Raw genomic sequence first — 16,486 nt, 5'->3', positions numbered from 1 at the left:
TGGGACCAGGTAATGACGATATGGCAGAATGTGAAAGAAGACAAATCTGTTACAAGACTTGTGTTTCCCGGGGCCAAAGCACTAAGGGCAAGAGGAGATGGTTGGGAGGGTTGTGTAGACAGCCAGCTCAGAATGGGGATGTGGAGTTCGGCATCCCTCCTGACGTGTGCCGCAGTGTCCCCAAAGCTGTCACAGGTAAGTCCGACGCAACCCTCGGCAAATCAGAGTAGGGAGGGACTAGCAAAGAGGTCAATTGTACCTCTTTGCCAGCTCTGCCTGCCGGCGTTGGCCTGGAGCTCGGGAGCTGGGTAGGAAGTCATTCCCGCTGGTTGTTTGCCCACATTCTCCGCCTTCTTCAAGTCGCCTAACCAATGAGAGAGCTACGGGCGGGCCGCCGTAGGACGCTTCCACTTTCCCGTGTCTGGGAGAGGTTAGCCAATCAATGGGAACTTGATGGTTGCTAAGAAACATTTGAGTTTGGCTCCACCCATGCTTAGGGTTTTGGCCAATGAAAATTTAGACTTTGGACTGTTGCCGCGAAACCAGTGAGATTAGTTCCACCGCCTAAATGTTTCGGCGCCTGCGCAGATTGGGGAAAGTTCTGGAAGACAGCGGAGGTGCCGCCATTTTGCGGGAAGAGGAGAAGCTCCGACTGCAGTGCTGCTTTTACTGCTGAGACTCTGGAAAATAGCCCTGCTTCGCGCCCCCAACACACCCAAAGGAACGGAGGAAACCGGGGCCCCCTGCGGGGACCCGGAACTGGTGAGAAACCCCGAAACCTGGTCTCTCCGCGACGTCACCTATGCGTGACGTCGGCGCACGGCGCCTCCCCCTGACGTCACAGGCAGAAAATGGCGTCAAGCGCAGAGTCAGGCAAACTTTTAAAAACAAACAAAGAAAAATTGTTTACTTTGATTTGGAAGTGTTCGCTACCTAAATGTAGCCCGCTGGCATGGGTTTAGGGATCGGCACCCTCGTGGGTATATCTCTTAATGGTGAAGGTGCTGTCTTAAGGATCCCAGTGACTGATATCTTTCCAGGTCCCCCTCTGCCCTGACGTTTAGGGTCGTCCATACCGGGGCGGTCTGACAGAGCTCGCAGGTTCGGGTTTCAGCTCTTAGTGCTACCACTCCGAGAGAGGCTAGGGAACTGAGATTTCTTCCTCAGTCTTCAGTCTCTGGAAGACTCGTGTTCACTCTGTCGCCTCGGGGCTTTCCCTCTTTTTTTAACCACACATTCCGTGGCTGTTCCGGAGGATAGTGAGGCTTCATAAGAGGTTTTTAGCATGGGACACTGGCCCTCGCAGAGACCATGCCAGTCGGTTGCTTATAGTAAGGACCATTTTTTGAAGTGTAGCCTTGGCTTGTTACGCAGCATGTGGAATGTTTTTTATCTTACTGCTCCTGTTCTTAATTAAGCTGTCTTCAGTTTGGAGGTGTTTGTGTCCAGCTCTGTGACTGTGGACCCAGGAGGTGATCACCCTTTGGGACTCAGCATGTGGTGAATTTTGCCTGAACTGAGCTGACAGTGGTTTTTCACTCTCTTTTGTCCCTTAAGCAGTGGGGCCTAAGTTAAGTGCTTGTTTGGGTCTTGACTGTGCGTTGATAGAGCCCCGAGACTTGCATGATTGTGGGCCCGCCCTTAATGCAGTTTTTGGAGCTGGGATGGACTAAGGCTCTTACAGTGTCTTAATGGATGGGATTGAATGGACTTTGACCCATGATTTGGGACATGGGAAGAGTTTGAAAACTCCCAGTGTGAAAATGCATGGTGTTTGGGACTTTACTGCTTCTAGGATATCTGAAAAGATGCACCAAACCTAGTGAGATTTCATTTCAAAATGTGCTGGTGTTGTGTGTATCTTTGTTTAAAGGGATTCATTCATTTCTGAGTACCTGAGTGAAAACTTTACTTGATAGGTGGTGGTTCGTTTGTGGACTTAAGTGAAAGTTTTTGTGCGTTTAAGTAATTCCTACTCTGTACTAGCAGTCAACAGAGAGCAATCACTGAAATCCGAAGCATTTCATTTGGGGAGGAAAAAGATTGTAAAAATATAAAGAGGAGCTGTATGACACCTAGAGAACTTGTATAGACCTGGCAGCGAAAATGACTGGAAGAAACAGAACATCAAAACCTTTAAAGAACCATTTTTCCACAATAGGCCAAATAGTATGTATTAAAATTAGCCAGGTTCCTAATATTTTGAAGTATATGCTACCTCATACCTAGAAGACACATAATAAGGTGTGACTGAGGGGAGTAATTCTTTTGATAAACCTGTCAGAACAATCATTATTCAGATGAGTATGTATTTAAAACTAGACATCTTGGGGTGCCTGGCTGGCTCAGTCTGTAGAGTGTGACTCTTGAACTCAGGGTTGTAAGTTTGAGCACCATGTTAGACATAGGGATTACTTAAAAATGAAATCTTAGGGATATCTAGGTGGCTCAGTCAGTTAAGCATCTGACTTCGACTCAAGTCATGATCTCACAGCTTGTGAGTTGGAGCCCCACATCAGACTCTGTGCTAACAGCTCAGAGCCTGGAGCCTGCTTTAGATTCTGTGTCTCCTCTCTCTCTGCCCCTCCCTGGCTCATACTGTCTCTTTCTCTCTCTCAGAAATAAATATTAAAAAATTTTTAAAAACCCCCAAAATCATAAATAAATGAATAAATAAGTAAATAAAACTAGACATATCAGTATGCTGTGTACTCTTCTTTTTAAAATCTTTAAAGTTCTGGAAAACAGCATGGAGGTTCCTCAAAAAACTAAAAATAGAACTACCCAATGACCCAGCAATTGCACTACTAGGCATTTATCCACGGGATACAGGTGTGATCTTTTGAAGGGACACATGCACCCCCATGTTTATAGCACACTATCAACAGTAGCCAAAGTATGGAAAGAGCCCAAATGTCCATCGATGGATGAATGGGTAAAGAAAATGTGGTGTATATATATATATACAATGGAGTATTACTTGGCAATCAAAAAGAATGAAATCTTGCCATTTGCAACTACGTGGCTGGAACTGGAGGGTATTGTGCAGTGAAATTAGAGAAAGACAAAAATCATATGACTTCACTCATATGAGGACTTTAAGAGACAAAACAGATTAACATAAAGGAAGGGAAACAAAAATAATATAAAAACAGGTAGGGGGACAAAACAGAAGAGACTCAGAAGTATGGAGAACAAACTGAGGGTTACTGGAGGGGTTGTGGGAGGGGGGATGGGCTAAATGGGTAAGGGGCACTAAGGAATCTACTCCTGAAATCATTGTTGCACTAAATGCTCATTTGGATATAAATTTTAAAAAATAAAAAATAAAATTAGAAAAATCTTTAAAGTTAAGTTGTAAAGTACAGGAGAGAGAGGTAATTTGATCGACTTGATGAGACATTAGACTTAGAGTCAGGGGACCTTAATCAAGAGTCAGCTCTTCCATTTGAGCTTTGTGGCTCTGGGCAGTTCATAAAACCTCAGTTTTTTTCATTGTGCATTGGGTCTGACAGCTGCCTGTGACATACATTACCTTTGGTTGTTAAACAAACGTATGATGTTACTTATAATAAGCAGTTGAGTTCACCGGTTTTTAGACACAGCTATTTAATCTTGATTTGAATTCCATTTTAAGTCTTAAATTTGTCTCCAAGTAATTTTTTTCTTTTCTTAACTTTTTTTTAAGTTTATTTAAAAAATTTTTTTTAATGTTTATTTATTATTGAGAGACAGAGAGAAACAGGGCATAAGAAGGGAAGGGGCAGAGAGGGAGACACAGAATCCAAAACACGCTCCAGGCTCCGAGCTGTCAGCACAGAGCTAGTCGCAGGGCTCGAATTCATGAATCATGAGATTATGACCTAGGTTGAAGTCAGATGCTCACCCGACTGAGCCACCCAGGTGCCCCAAAGTTTATTTATTTTTGAGAGAGAGGGAGAGAGAGAGAATCCCAAGCAGACTCTGCACTCTTGGCACAGAGCCTGATGTGGGTCTTGAACTCACAAACCTCGAGATCATGACCTGAGTTGAAACCAAGAGTCATATGCTTAACAGACTGAGCCACCCAGGTGCCCATGGCTCCAAGTAATTTTTATTTTATTGTTTTGCTCTTTCCAAGAATCTTGTTTCTGAAACAAGCTTAGTTCAGTGCCTAGCAATATCAGGTGCTGTAAATGACAAATGGAACGATTAATTTTATTTTTGCATCACTTAGTTTATATTAGTATGTTTATACTCATTGTTAACTCATCAAAATAGGCTGTGGGCTTTGAGGGCAACAAGGACAGCATCATTGGATAATGCATTAGCTCCCTTAAAGAGGGCAAAGCTCTTGGGGATATGGAAAGTCTGGTTATGATTAGCTTCCTTGTACAGAAATTCTTCAGATTAGTTGGAGGGTTGTGTTTTTTTTTTTTTTTTTGTCAGATTTACTGAGATATAATCGATCTAAAATAAAACTGTACACATTAAAATGTACAATTTGATGTTTAAACACCCATGAAACCAACACCCCCAAAAGTTTCCTCTGCCCTTTTATAATTCTTTCTTCCTTTCCCCTGCCCACCTCGTCCATCCCTAGGCAACCACTCATCTGCTTTCTGCCAGTACAAGTTAGTTTGCATTTCCTAGAATTTTATATAAATGGAAGCATATGGTATATACTTTATCTGGTCTTATTTCTTTCACTCAGCATAATTATTTTGAAATTCATCCATGTTCTATATATTGATAATTCCAGACCAGTATTTTTTTTTTTTTTAATAATTTAGCCTACTGGGGCGCCTGGGTGGCGCAGTCGGTTAAGCGTCCGACTTCAGCCAGGTCACGATCTCGCGGTCCGTGAGTTCGAGCCCCGCGTCAGGCTCTGGACTGATGGCTCGGAGCCTGGAGCCTGTTTCCGATTCTGTGTCTCCCTCTCTCTCTGCCCCTCCCCCCTTCATGCTCTGTCTCTCTCTGTCCCAAAAATAAATTTAAAAAAACGTTGAAAAAAAAAAATTAAAAAAAAAAAAAATAATAATTTAGCCTACTGATTTTATTTGATATCTTCTGGTTTTTGTTTGTTTGTTTTTTAATTTGACAGGCCTGTGGTGGACAGTCTTGGGAAGGATGATTGCTAGGTGTGAAAGCTCGGGGGAGGCAGGAAGTCTTACCCTGCCTACCTAGACAGGCTTCAAAGTGGAATTGGTTAAGCCTGTCTTAATCATAATCTTTCTGAGTTACCTGAATTCTAGTTGCTGTTGTACGCAAGATGCTTACTGATGAGTTGCCTAATTATTGATATTTGAGTAGGGTATGTGGTGGAAAGAGCTTAAGGCAGATCTGCATTCTGGTGTTGTTTTGTCTTGTTCCTGATTTGTACTCTTTCACTTTTACCTTTTTATTGGAAACGTGTGTCTGTTTCTGTGATTGACGTGTAAACCAGTTATATATACAGAATTTTGGAACTGTAGAATGGAGGCCTAGCGTCTACTGTAAAATGAATAGTAATTTTGAATACTAACGCTTTGTTTTCACAGGACAGGGTCCGTATTGTAGTTTCTTCCTACCTATTCAGTTTCCTTCTCAACCCTTGAGCTTTTCTGAGCCACAGAGCTGAACTAGTTAAGGTTTATAATGTACAAAAATAAACCTAGAGTAAGCAACAGCCAGGAAGATCCCTTTGGAATTCAAGAAACAGAACTGTATATTCTGAAGTCTGTTTCTTGGAGAAGGAAGGGAATGTGGGGTGCCAGAAGGGGAGGAAAAATATGAGTTTCTCACATATCCATGTCTTCTCCTCAGATCTGCTACGATGGCGTCCGATGACTTTGATATAGTGATTGAAGCCATGCTGGAGGCTCCCTATAAAAAAGAAGAGGTAATACTCCCCACTTCACTCCTAGAATTGGGTTAGTAAGAAGCAGCAGTTCTAGGTCATCAGTTTCAGCATTTTGTGAATCCTTTTTTCCTGCTTGTTTATTATGTGTTGTGGCTATTCGTAAAAGTCATAGTCTTTTAGCGCACCCCGCTCTCCAGCTCTCATATTCAAAGACATGCTGGCAGAGAGGCTCCCAAAGCTGGGGGTGTGGGGGAGAGGTTTGGGCAGGGCATAATGTGCTAGGAATTAGTACTTTGCTCAAAGCTCTCAGTGACACACTAGAAAGTCAATGTATCTCAAACCTAAATAATTTCTCACTCTCCTGGGAAATAGATGTCAGTGGAACCAATGTTGGGTAGCTAAAGTTTTGACAAAATCTGTCACTCTGATCTCTTTTTGATTTTCTCTCTTCCTATTTTATTCCTTTTGTTAGGAGATCGGGTGCCCAGAAACTGACTAGATAATTGTGAGCTTTGATTTCATAATCAAATCTCTGTCCACTTTTGTTCTTTTGTTGCCCAGTGGAATGTGTGTGTTGCCACCTTGTGCCTTGTGACGTTTTTCCTGGCTAACCCTTTAGGATGATCAGCAAAGGAAAGAAGTTCAAAAAGATGGCCCCAGCAACACCAACGCCAGCAGCAACGGCAACAGTGGCAGTGGTACCAGTGGGAGCAGTGCCAGTGCGGAGGCAAGCAAGTGAGTGTGGTGTGGAGAAATGGGCTGGCAGCTGGGGGAAAGGAAGCAACCATGTCCATGAGAGAAACAGCCAGAACAGGGAGATGGTTGCTTAGAAGACTGCTGACTTTTAGTGATGGCTCCACTGGGTCCTGGGAATAACGGTGACTTGGTTTGATGTTCTTCTAGTCTTCACATTCCTGCCTAGATTTGTGGATTTGTTCTAGCATCAGTATATTTTAATTAAATAAAACAGCAAGAGGACCCCTGATTTGGAGACAGCAGCTTTGGCCTGGCTTTGGGGGGGAAACGGCCACTCCAGATGCCTGACAACATCCAGGGCTGTGTGCAAGCTCGTGTTGCGTGGTTACTGTGAACTCCTGCCACGTCATCTTGGGCACTTTGGTCTTTTACTGCCGTTCCACCCTGGCCTTTCTTTTGTTTCTTTTCCTTGGGGGGAGAGAATAAAACATTCTCAATAAGTTATCCCCTCTTTCCCAGGAAAAAGAGGAGTCGGAGCCCTAGTAAAAGCAGGGATAGAAAGCGCAGGTAAGTAATTGTGGGGACTTTTGGATTTTGAGGATTGCTATAAGTGGAAAGATACCAGGGAAAGCTCTCCATCAAAGGCCAGAAGAGGTTGGTTTGTCCTTCAACAAACTCAGTAGTGCCTTCCACCTATAGTCGCAGTCGAGATCGGGACCGGCACAGGCGGAGAAGCACTCGGAGCCGAAGTCGAGAGCGGCAGCGTCGCCACCGCAGCCGGAGCTGGGACCGTCGGCACAGTAGTGAGTCACGCAGTCGGGACCGGCGGCGTGAGGATCGTGTGCGTTACAGGAGCCCGCCACTTGCCACTGGGTAACGCCTCTCACCAATCTAATGGCCTTTGTGTTGTAGTCTGGGTAAAACCAGTGTGCTGTGCTTCCTGCCTGGGGATGCTTACAACCTGATGTGATGGGCAGGAGACCTTGTTATTGGAGGGGTGGTGTTGAGAATTCCCGTGAGGTGAAGTGCTGGAATCTGGTTTTCTCGTGTTAGAAGACTGAGCATTGGACTAGCGCGAATGACATTGAATGACACGATTTTCCGTTTGTTGTTCTCTGTTCCATAGGCGTAGGTATGCGCACAGTAAGAGTCCTCATTTCAGAGAGAAGAGTCCAGTCAGGTGAGTGGATAATGAGCTTTCCCAGGGATTGTGAGGTGTGAATAAAAAGCCGTTTGAGCTGGAATACAGGAACTTGTAGTGCTTGAGTGTAGCTAGAAAACAAGGACTGTGTATCGGAGCGGGTGTCTCAATAAATTGTACTTGTTCTTTAGGGAACCAATTGATAATCTGAGTCCCGAGGAGCGTGATGCCCGCACGGTTTTCTGTATGCAGTTAGCAGCCCGCATTCGGCCTCGAGACCTGGAGGACTTTTTCTCTGCTGTCGGCAAGGTAACCTTCCCTCCCTTAGTTTTCGTCCATGTGGCCTATTTTCTGTCCATCCTCCCTTATGCCCAACTCAGGATTTCCTTCTTGCCCCGGATAGGTTCGTGATGTCCGGATCATCTCAGATCGGAATTCCCGTCGTTCTAAGGGCATCGCCTACGTAGAATTCTGTGAGATCCAGTCTGTGCCACTGGCCATTGGGCTGACTGGGCAGCGGCTGCTTGGAGTGCCCATCATTGTCCAGGCCTCACAGGTGAGCAGGCTGAAAACCTGACACAAGAAGATGGGGTTGAAGGTGGGAGGTATGGGATGTGACCCGTCATTTCCTCCTTGACTAGGCTGAGAAAAACCGACTGGCAGCCATGGCCAACAACCTGCAGAAGGGCAGTGGTGGACCAATGCGCCTCTATGTGGGCTCCCTGCACTTCAATATCACTGAAGACATGCTCCGGGGCATCTTTGAGCCCTTTGGCAAAGTGAGTAGAAAGTGATGGAAACCTCTGAAGGGAATTGGAAAAAGTGGGGAGGGTGAGTGTACCTCTTTATTCTGACCACGATTAAGGCACTGCATCCATCGAATGGGCATGTAGGTCCACACTGGGAAAGTTAGGCTCCATCTTTGTCTTCATAGTGCTCAGTAAACAGGTCAGTCAGGCACCGTGAAATCAAATAATGGGGTGCAGATTAAGTAAGGTTGGTCAGGAGAGGTGGTTTGGAAAGAGATGGCATTTGTCTCTTCTTTAAAAATTTGGGGGCCCCTGTGTGGCTCAGTCGGTTAAGAGTCTGACTCTTGATCTCTGCTCAGATCATGAACTCACAGTTCATGAGATTGAGCCCTGTGTCGTTGGGCTCTGTGCTATCAGTGAGCCTGCTTGGGATTCTCTCCCCCTCTTTGTCTACCTTTTCCCCGCTTGAGTGTATGCATGCACTCTCTCTCAAAATAAATAAGCTTCAAAAAAAGAAAAGATTTAGGGGCGCCTGGGTGGCACAGTCGGTTGAGCGTCCGACTTCACCCAGGTCACGATCTCGCGGTCCGTGAGTTCGAGCCCCGCGTCGGGCTCTGGGCTGATGGCTCGGAGCCTGGAGCCTGTTTCCGATTCTGTGTCTCCCTCTCTCTCTGCCCCTCCCCCGTTCATGCTCTGTCTCTCTCTGTCCCAAAAATAAAAATAAAATAAAAATAAAAAAAAAAAAAAAACGTTGAAAAAAAAAAAGAAAAGATTTGGGAGAGTTGAAATTGATTGGCTGGAAGGTTAGAGGTAGTGTGAACAGTCAGGTAGGAAAGCTCAAAGGTGGGGGTTAGCCCAAAGATTGTTAATAATTTCCGCCTCTTCTACAGATTGATAATATTGTCCTGATGAAGGATTCAGATACAGGCCGTTCTAAGGGTTATGGTTTCATTACGGTAAGTTTCTGGTCTTGAAGTTTTGAATTTCAGCGTGGGTTTGTCCACTTGTCTGATTCTGCAGCTCAGCCTCCTCCTCCTCCTTTAGGAACTGTCTAAATGACTCATAAGCCCTGGTGCCTGAAGCTTGGACTAGCCTTCCTCCCCTTGAGATGAGTGCATTGCTTGAGATCTTGGCTTTGCTCCCACACTCTGTCAGTGGCCCTGGCATGGGGGTGTCCAGGAGTTCAACCAGCTTCCCTGGTGCTGCAACTTGCTTTTTGGGTAATAGTAATGATTTCAGGCAGCAGCTAAAAGGTTGGGGGCATGAGGGAGGTTAGATGTGGGCTTTTGTAGACATGCTTCATGGAATTGGTGTTTTCATGATAGTGGGAATAGAGATTTATATTTTTTTCTGGCACTATCCCATTTGAAGGAGTTTCTCCACTGAGAAATATCTTTATGTTTAAAGACAGCTATAGTGAGAATAGTGGGGCTGTGTCTTACCTTTTCCTGACATCTGTCACAAAATTACTTCCAGTTCCCATAACTGGTTCTTCCAGCCCTGTGTGACTCCAGGCTGAAGACTGGCTGCCAGCCACAGAGTCTCACAGAAGCTGATATTTCCTGGGTTTAGTCCAGGAAGCATACACCCCCCACAGTTGCCTGCAGGGCAGAGGAGAGTTAGGTTGTGTTCTGCACAGGTGAGGTATTGCTCACCTCAGAAGTATCCAGTAAAGGCAAGCCACCTACACCACCTGCCTAGGAATTGTCAGTACCAACGTGCCAGGCCCTAGGGCAGGTGCCACCAGAATAAACAAAGCCAGCTCTGGTATTCATGGTGGCAAGTACCTCTTCTAACACCTTGTGTGACTCAGTTGCAGAAAAATGTTGGTGAGGCCTTTTTGCCCTTGCGCTGCTGCCTTTTTGATCAACACCCATGACACTTAAATAGCAGACTGGAATCTTTTCTACACTAGGCAGCTCTGGTGACGCTGATGAAAGGGACTGGGGAGTGGAGCCCTCTGATCGACAGCACTGGTGTAGGCGTAGGGGTGGGGTGCAGTCTTGTTCTCCACGCCAGGGTGCGCTCCCCCCTGCGACTGAACTCTGGAGTTCCAGATTCCTTTTTCTTGAGTGAGAACTGAAACTGACTAGTCCAAAGGGCTGAGATAAAATAAAAGTCCAGGAGTTTGGGCCCCTTAGCCTGTCTTACTTCCATTTTATCTGGTCATTTGTGAAACAGTCTGTCAGGGTAGGCACTCTATGGGTAAAGATTTTTTTTTTTTTTTTTTTTTTTTTTGTATTGTTAGGTTTTTAGTGTAGCTGGAAGATTGAAGTGATTGCCATTTAGTCAGTTGGAAAAGGTCCTTTTTACCCCATTTTGGGAGGATGGGGACTTTAGGTCACATTCCCTGTGACAGAAAAGTTTGTGCCATGGTGAGCATGCAGTTTTCCTGGGATGGCGAGACTAGGGAATAGTAGTGGGGTTTTGAGAGCATGTCTGTGTCCGGGAAGTGACTGATACGGCCTGGGTTTCTTGTAGTTCTCAGACTCCGAGTGTGCTCGGCGAGCCCTGGAACAGCTGAATGGCTTTGAGCTTGCTGGTCGACCTATGAGAGTTGGTCATGTGACTGAGCGACTGGATGGTGGCACAGACATCACTTTTCCGGATGGGGACCAGGAGCTGGATCTGGGATCAGCAGGTGGACGTTTGCAGCTCATGGCCAAATTGGCAGAAGGTGGAGAGAGTTTCTCTGCAGAGTGAAGAACATGGGGTTGAATTTTAGATCGGAGGTTGGGACTTAACCCCACCTTTTCTTTCCCTTTTAGGCTCTGGAATGCAGCTGCCTACTACCACAGCTGCTGCTGCTGCTGCCGCCCAGGCTGCTGCTGCCTTGCAACTGAATGGGACAGTTCCCTTGGGGGCCCTGAACCCTGCGGCTCTGACTGGTAGACTTAAACTTGGGAAAGGGAGGAATTGGGTTGGGGCCTGGAAAGAAGGAATACTATGTGCTCACCAACTCATTGTGCCTCTCTTTTTGCAGCTCTGAGTCCAGCCCTGAACCTCGCCTCCCAAGCAATCGCCTCCCAGTGCTTCCAGCTTTCCAGCCTCTTTACCCCTCAGACCATGTGAGTCTCAGGGTCTGGTATTCATGGTGGCAAGTGCCATGTCTTTGGTTATTTTCTTTCCTTTGGTTTCCCATTTACCTCTTCTCCTTGCCATAGGTAAATCAGTGGCTCAGTACACTGCCTCCCTGTGCCTCTGGGTGCCACTCCCTTTTCCACGTCTACCCTTCCATGGCCCCTTCTCTCCATTTTGTGGACCAAGCTATCCTGAGGGCGTGGATGTTGACTCTGTGGGAATTGGGGCCACCTTTAGACTCCCAAGAAGAGCTCCTGCCCAGGGCCCCATCGGGAATGGACTCTGCTGAGCAAAGCCAGTAGTTGAAGAGGACAGAATCTGCACCTATATTGAACACCTGTTTTTCCGTGTGTGTCATCTCCTGGGATGACCTTCATTGCTCTCTCCGACCAACTCTTAGTGATTCCTCGATTCCTCCCCCGTTGGGAAGGCCGTAGGGCATTAACTGAGGGAACTAACCTCTCTCCTTTTCCTGTACTTTTACCCTACAATCTGTTGAGGAAAACCCTTGAAGACCTCTAGTCCAAGAGGACTTTGCAGTTTGGAAGGTGAACCTTGAAAGTGCTGGCTTGCTGCTGCACAGGCCCTGGAAGATGGCATGGACATGAACATTGTGAAGCCTTCCTTGGGTCTCAGCTTGAGGCCAGAACTGCTACTGTGGGCTCAGCCTCTTACTGAGAAGTATGGGAGTAATCTGTCCTGCCAGGCATTTTGGATGTCTTAGGGCATCCAGGAGTTGAGTGAAAGGTGGGGTACTTCTCTAGTAGGTTCCATCTTCCTCTGTATAGTTTTCCTTCCTCCCGGGTCTTTCCTGTGGCCCAGGGTGGGAGGATGGAGAGGAGGCTGCTATTCTCTACCACTTCCCATGTGCCTCTACCATGGGCTCAACCCCAGCTGTTAAAGCTGCTCCTGTCCCCTACCTGGGCACATGTGAGCCCTTCTCACTGGATTTTATATCCTTGTGTCGGTGTACATAAAATTGTGTGTGTGTCTGTGTGTGTGTATGTGTACACGTATACACATACACATACGTATAAACTTTGTATAAAAGGCAAGCTCCACTGTTGTGGCGGCTGCTGCCCATGTGTGTGTGGTCTCAGTCAGTTGGTGTATCTGTCTGATGTTAATAACTTTTCATGAGCCAAAACCGTGAATGGTTCTAGGATATAAAACATTTGTAATGCCTTTCTGTTTTTTCCCTTTGATTTTGTTTTATCTAACGTTCTTTAGAAATTAAAATGGACGAAAGGCACACACCTGGATGGAGTTCCCAGTCTGTATCTGCATTACACCTTTAGCCCCATTGTCTCCTCCGTTTGTCTTCATCTTAACTATTTCCAAACCTACCTTGCCCACTGGACACACTTCCCAAGGCTGTCTCTGCGTCTAAGGGACAGATCTTGTCTTTCCACCAGATGGCAGTGTGACAGTAGCACATTCTGCTCCTCAAGTGGCTAGAGGTGTTCGAGATCTTGAGCAGCTTAAGTACCAGGGAAGCCTAAGCTCACCAGTTTTACCATTAGCCTCTGTGCCCGCTTTTGGCCCTCTTTGTAATGGAAATCCCAGTCTGGTATCCAAAGGGGCTTGGGGGTCTTATATCAGGGCTCCCCAGGCCTTAAATCTGCTATTCCTTGGTCAGTCCCCTCAAGTCTTGTTTTCCATATATGGCTCTGCTTGAGATAACACAGGCTAGGACCAGTGAATTCCAGAAAGCTGAGTATCCCAGGAATCGCCCTGAGGAAGGGGATGCACATCTCTTTTCTCTGCCGGCTTTGTAAGATCTGTGACAAGGGGCCTGCCAGAACCTGGCTCACCAGTTAGGGACCAGCCTAGAGAAGAAGGTCTGAGGTTCAGGGGCAGAGCTCTGTGGGACTCCCCCATTCTCTTCTGGTCCCTATGGCAACAGAATGTTAAGACTGTATTGTCATGCTAAAAATATGGATAATTGCTGTTAGGTTTTAATTTGTCAGCTCTTAGACTTCTAACCAGAGTGAACAGTTTTTGGTGATATTAGCTTCTGGGGTTGCTTTTCACACAGAAGTATTAAGTACTTGGTGCCTGCTTGTGGTATAAAAGGCCACTGGGACCCAGGACTAGGTCTTGATTCCTCCTATCCCAAGTACTGACCAGGCCCGACCCTGCTTACCTGCTGAGATCAGCCAAGATGGGGTGTGTTCACGGTGGTATGGCTGTATAGGCTGGTGCAGCCTCATTTGCTGCTACGGTTGCCTTTGCCACCACCTCCACCCTTTCCTGTTCTAATTTGCTCTCTTGGCCCGGGGGATAGGACAGAGGATACATTGTTTTTAGGTAGCAGCTGGCTGTGGCCCAGTCCCCCTGTAGTTATTGATTTGGCTGCTAATGCATCCTGAAAAGTACAGTGTGGACCATTTTTGTTAGTCATCCTGAGGCAATGGACTGGGCCGTCTCATGGCAGTTTTGAACTCTTCCAAACCATAAATACCCACAGGCTTTGCCTCCCTGCCCTCCTCAGATGGGTGTCTATCTTTGCTTGGTTTCCTTATATTCCCATCCTTGCCTCCTTTGGTCTTCCTGCACTTCGGTTCCTGTCACCCTTCTTAGTTCCTCATACAGCCTCTTGTTGGGAGAGAGAGCGTGGTGGAAGTGAGGAAACATCTAAGACAGTTACTCTAGTCTTAATCCATATAAGGTGACAGCATCTAGTGGGTGACAGCTGGAGTCACTGCATGTGACTCAGTGCCTTCTTGTTACTCATGCCTGCATTGGAGGTGGTTGGAGTAGAGAGGAGGGGGCAGCAAACAGCCTCTGTGCCCAGCCTAAGGTAAAAGAAACCTTCAACCTCTCTTGTCTGGGCATGGCACCTGGGGCGAAGGTAGAGGAGAGACTGACCCGGATCCTCTACTAGCATAGAATTTCCCAACTGTCCTCAGTTCTAAACAGATGTTCACCTGATATTTGGCTTCTAGCCCATGCTTCTGCCTTTTCTAAGGCAGTGGTGTTTTCCTCCCTGTTCTCTAAACTTCTTTGTTCTTAAAATTGAGTTTCTGCCTACTTCCTTCTTAGGTTCCAACAACCCCTGATGTGAGCTACCAGAGGAAGCAGGTGTTTACCCTTTGAACCTTTAGTCCTGGTGCTTATGCAGAAGGAAAATAAGTTTACACCTTGAAGGGAGATGGTCAGCCGCAGCCTCTCCTTTCTCTGTTAAGGAAGGGGTCTGGTGAGAATCCGGAAGTAATATTTAGACAGGGAGAAAAGGCTGTCCTGGCTTCGGAAAGTAGGAGGGGGTATAATGATGACTGTTAACATCGGTGCAGGGTGGTCCCGTCGTTGTGGGTTAGGCATTGTTCTAATCACTTCGTATGTATAGAGTTGCTTCAACCTCACAGTGACCTCTGAGGCAGACTCTTATCATCTTTGTGAACAAGGAAGAGGCTACCCAAAGTGTAAGTAACCTGCCCTGCGATTACACAAGTGAGTTTGGGATTCCAATCCAGGCAGTCTAGCTTCACATTCCTGGATCCTAATCTCAGCCTGCCTCTTGTGGAAGCCAAGGCCTTGGAGTCACTTTTCCTGTCTCTGTACCCAGAGTTCTCAGTATGTCCTGAACTTTTCCTCTTCCACGTCTGCTCATCTTGTTCTCTTTTTGCTCCTCTCCTGCTGGTTAAAATCCTGTCCATTAAGACTCTGAAGCTTTGCTAGTTGGTTTCCCTTTTCAGTATTCTTTGTCCCATTAGAAGTCTCATTCTGTCTTTATTTACAGTTCTCGACTACAGTTCTCTACAGTAACCTCTACTAGTAGATGGTGATAGCCCAGTGAGACAAGGCATCAACATGTCTTTTTCACTATTGCTTTCCTTCACACATATTAGATGTCTTGAATTAATTTCCCCTCTGTTCAAGTCAGAGCTAAGCTTTCCAATGTCCATCCTGGCCTCCTCCTCCATTCATTCCTCACCCTCCAAGAGAGAAAGCAGCTTTACTCTTTTTGGTGTTACCATGGTAGCCTGTGATGCTTTGTCAAAAATGCTGCTTCCCATCCAACAGAGACGGATGTTTCCATGGCAACCAGGTGAAGTCAATAGTCATGAGCTGGATCCAGGAAAGAAATTCTGGTCTCAGAACTGTGTCTGAACCTTCTGGCTTCAAACATTCCTTCTCTTCTCTCCCAACTCTTACATTTATATCCAGAACTGATGTGCTCAGTGTGCTCTTGGTTGAGAGAGCTCTGAGAGGTGAAGCAGACCAACCAGTTTAGATCATACAGGAAGGTGGAGGCAAGGAAAGAGCTGATCATAGCTCACTTTTAAAAGTTGGATGAGTTCTGTTAGCTTTCCCAGATGATCTCCTCTCAAGAGCCCTTAAGGAGTTGGCTGCAGTTACTGGAGAGCCATTAAGCAGTTATTTTTTAGGGCAATGGTAGATGGATGAGGGCCCTGAAGACTGGAAAGGAGCCAGTCAATGCTAGATTGCAGAAAGGAGAAGCAATGACCTTGGAAATCAGAGACTTGTCAAACTCTAGCCAATGTCCCAGAAAGGAAGGGAGCTTCAGTCAGCTTTCAGGCATCATGAAGCCTACTTGTTTAGAATGGGTGGTGCTGAAAATTAGCCTTTTCTGAACTGGGTTGGGCCCAACCAAGTCAGGAGACCTCCACCCTGTAGCAGAATGGTCACCCTCTGGGGCAATACCACATGGTTCAGATAGCTCTTCTGTCACAAACCAGCTGAATAAACTTGGATGTTCATCACTTCTCTAACCTCGACTCTCCTTCTGTAAAAGGGAAATGATGACAATAGTACCTGTCTCAGGGACATTGTGAGGATGCAATGAAATGATTGTGCTGAGGGCTTAGAACTTGATAGCTTGTCATTACTACTTGTCATAGCTACTGCCATCACTATCCCCATTCCTCTGGATGCCTACACACTTGACTCTCTACCTGACCTCATCTTCCAACCTCAAAGAATGCTTAATATATGCAGGGAGAGAAGTGAAGGTGAGGCAATGGTGAAAGTAAG

The 16,486-nt window shown here is 46.2% G+C and overlaps 1 protein-coding gene across 5 annotated transcripts; it reads left to right on the top strand.

Moving 5' to 3' along the window:
• The first annotated feature begins 556 nt into the window (after window positions 1–556).
• RBM23 (RNA binding motif protein 23) lies at window positions 557–12,740 on the top strand. 5 transcript variants are annotated; one of them, XM_053889261.1, is made up of 14 exons: window positions 557–762; window positions 5,785–5,860; window positions 6,441–6,556; window positions 7,037–7,084; window positions 7,217–7,390; window positions 7,644–7,697; window positions 7,850–7,967; window positions 8,062–8,214; window positions 8,300–8,437; window positions 9,298–9,363; window positions 10,889–11,048; window positions 11,176–11,295; window positions 11,391–11,475; window positions 11,572–12,740. In XM_053889261.1, exons 2-14 carry the CDS (start codon window positions 5,795–5,797, stop codon window positions 11,573–11,575), a joined length of 1,302 nt encoding a protein of 433 aa, XP_053745236.1. In that variant the 5' UTR covers window positions 557–762; window positions 5,785–5,794; the 3' UTR covers window positions 11,576–12,740. The 5 variants fall into 5 exon arrangements, with proteins under 5 accessions (XP_053745236.1, XP_019285000.1, XP_019284999.1 ...); XM_019429452.2 differs by having other exon boundaries at window positions 560–762; window positions 10,889–11,084; XM_019429454.2 differs by lacking the exon at window positions 7,037–7,084 and having other exon boundaries at window positions 559–762; window positions 10,889–11,084.
• Window positions 12,741–16,486: the final 3,746 nt, after the last annotated feature.

Source organism: Panthera pardus, unplaced genomic scaffold (genome assembly GCF_024362965.1).
Source record: "Panthera pardus isolate Hobbes unplaced genomic scaffold, ASM2436296v1 HiC_scaffold_24, whole genome shotgun sequence".
NCBI classification, from domain to species: domain Eukaryota; kingdom Metazoa; phylum Chordata; class Mammalia; order Carnivora; family Felidae; genus Panthera; species Panthera pardus.
Note: the sequence above shows the minus strand (reverse complement) of the source record. Positions and strands in the feature narration are given on the sequence as shown.

Bases quoted from the DNA above. Each gene is read 5' to 3' on its own strand.
- RBM23 (XM_019429452.2), top strand. From the start codon at position 5,795: ATGGCGTCCGATGACTTTGATATAGTGATTGAAGCCATGCTGGAGGCT. The intron at 8,438-9,297 runs GTGAGTAGAAAG...CCTCTTCTACAG, and splicing joins TCTTTGAGCCCTTTGGCAAA to ATTGATAATATTGTCCTGAT. The intron at 11,296-11,390 runs GTAGACTTAAAC...CTCTTTTTGCAG, and splicing joins GAACCCTGCGGCTCTGACTG to CTCTGAGTCCAGCCCTGAAC.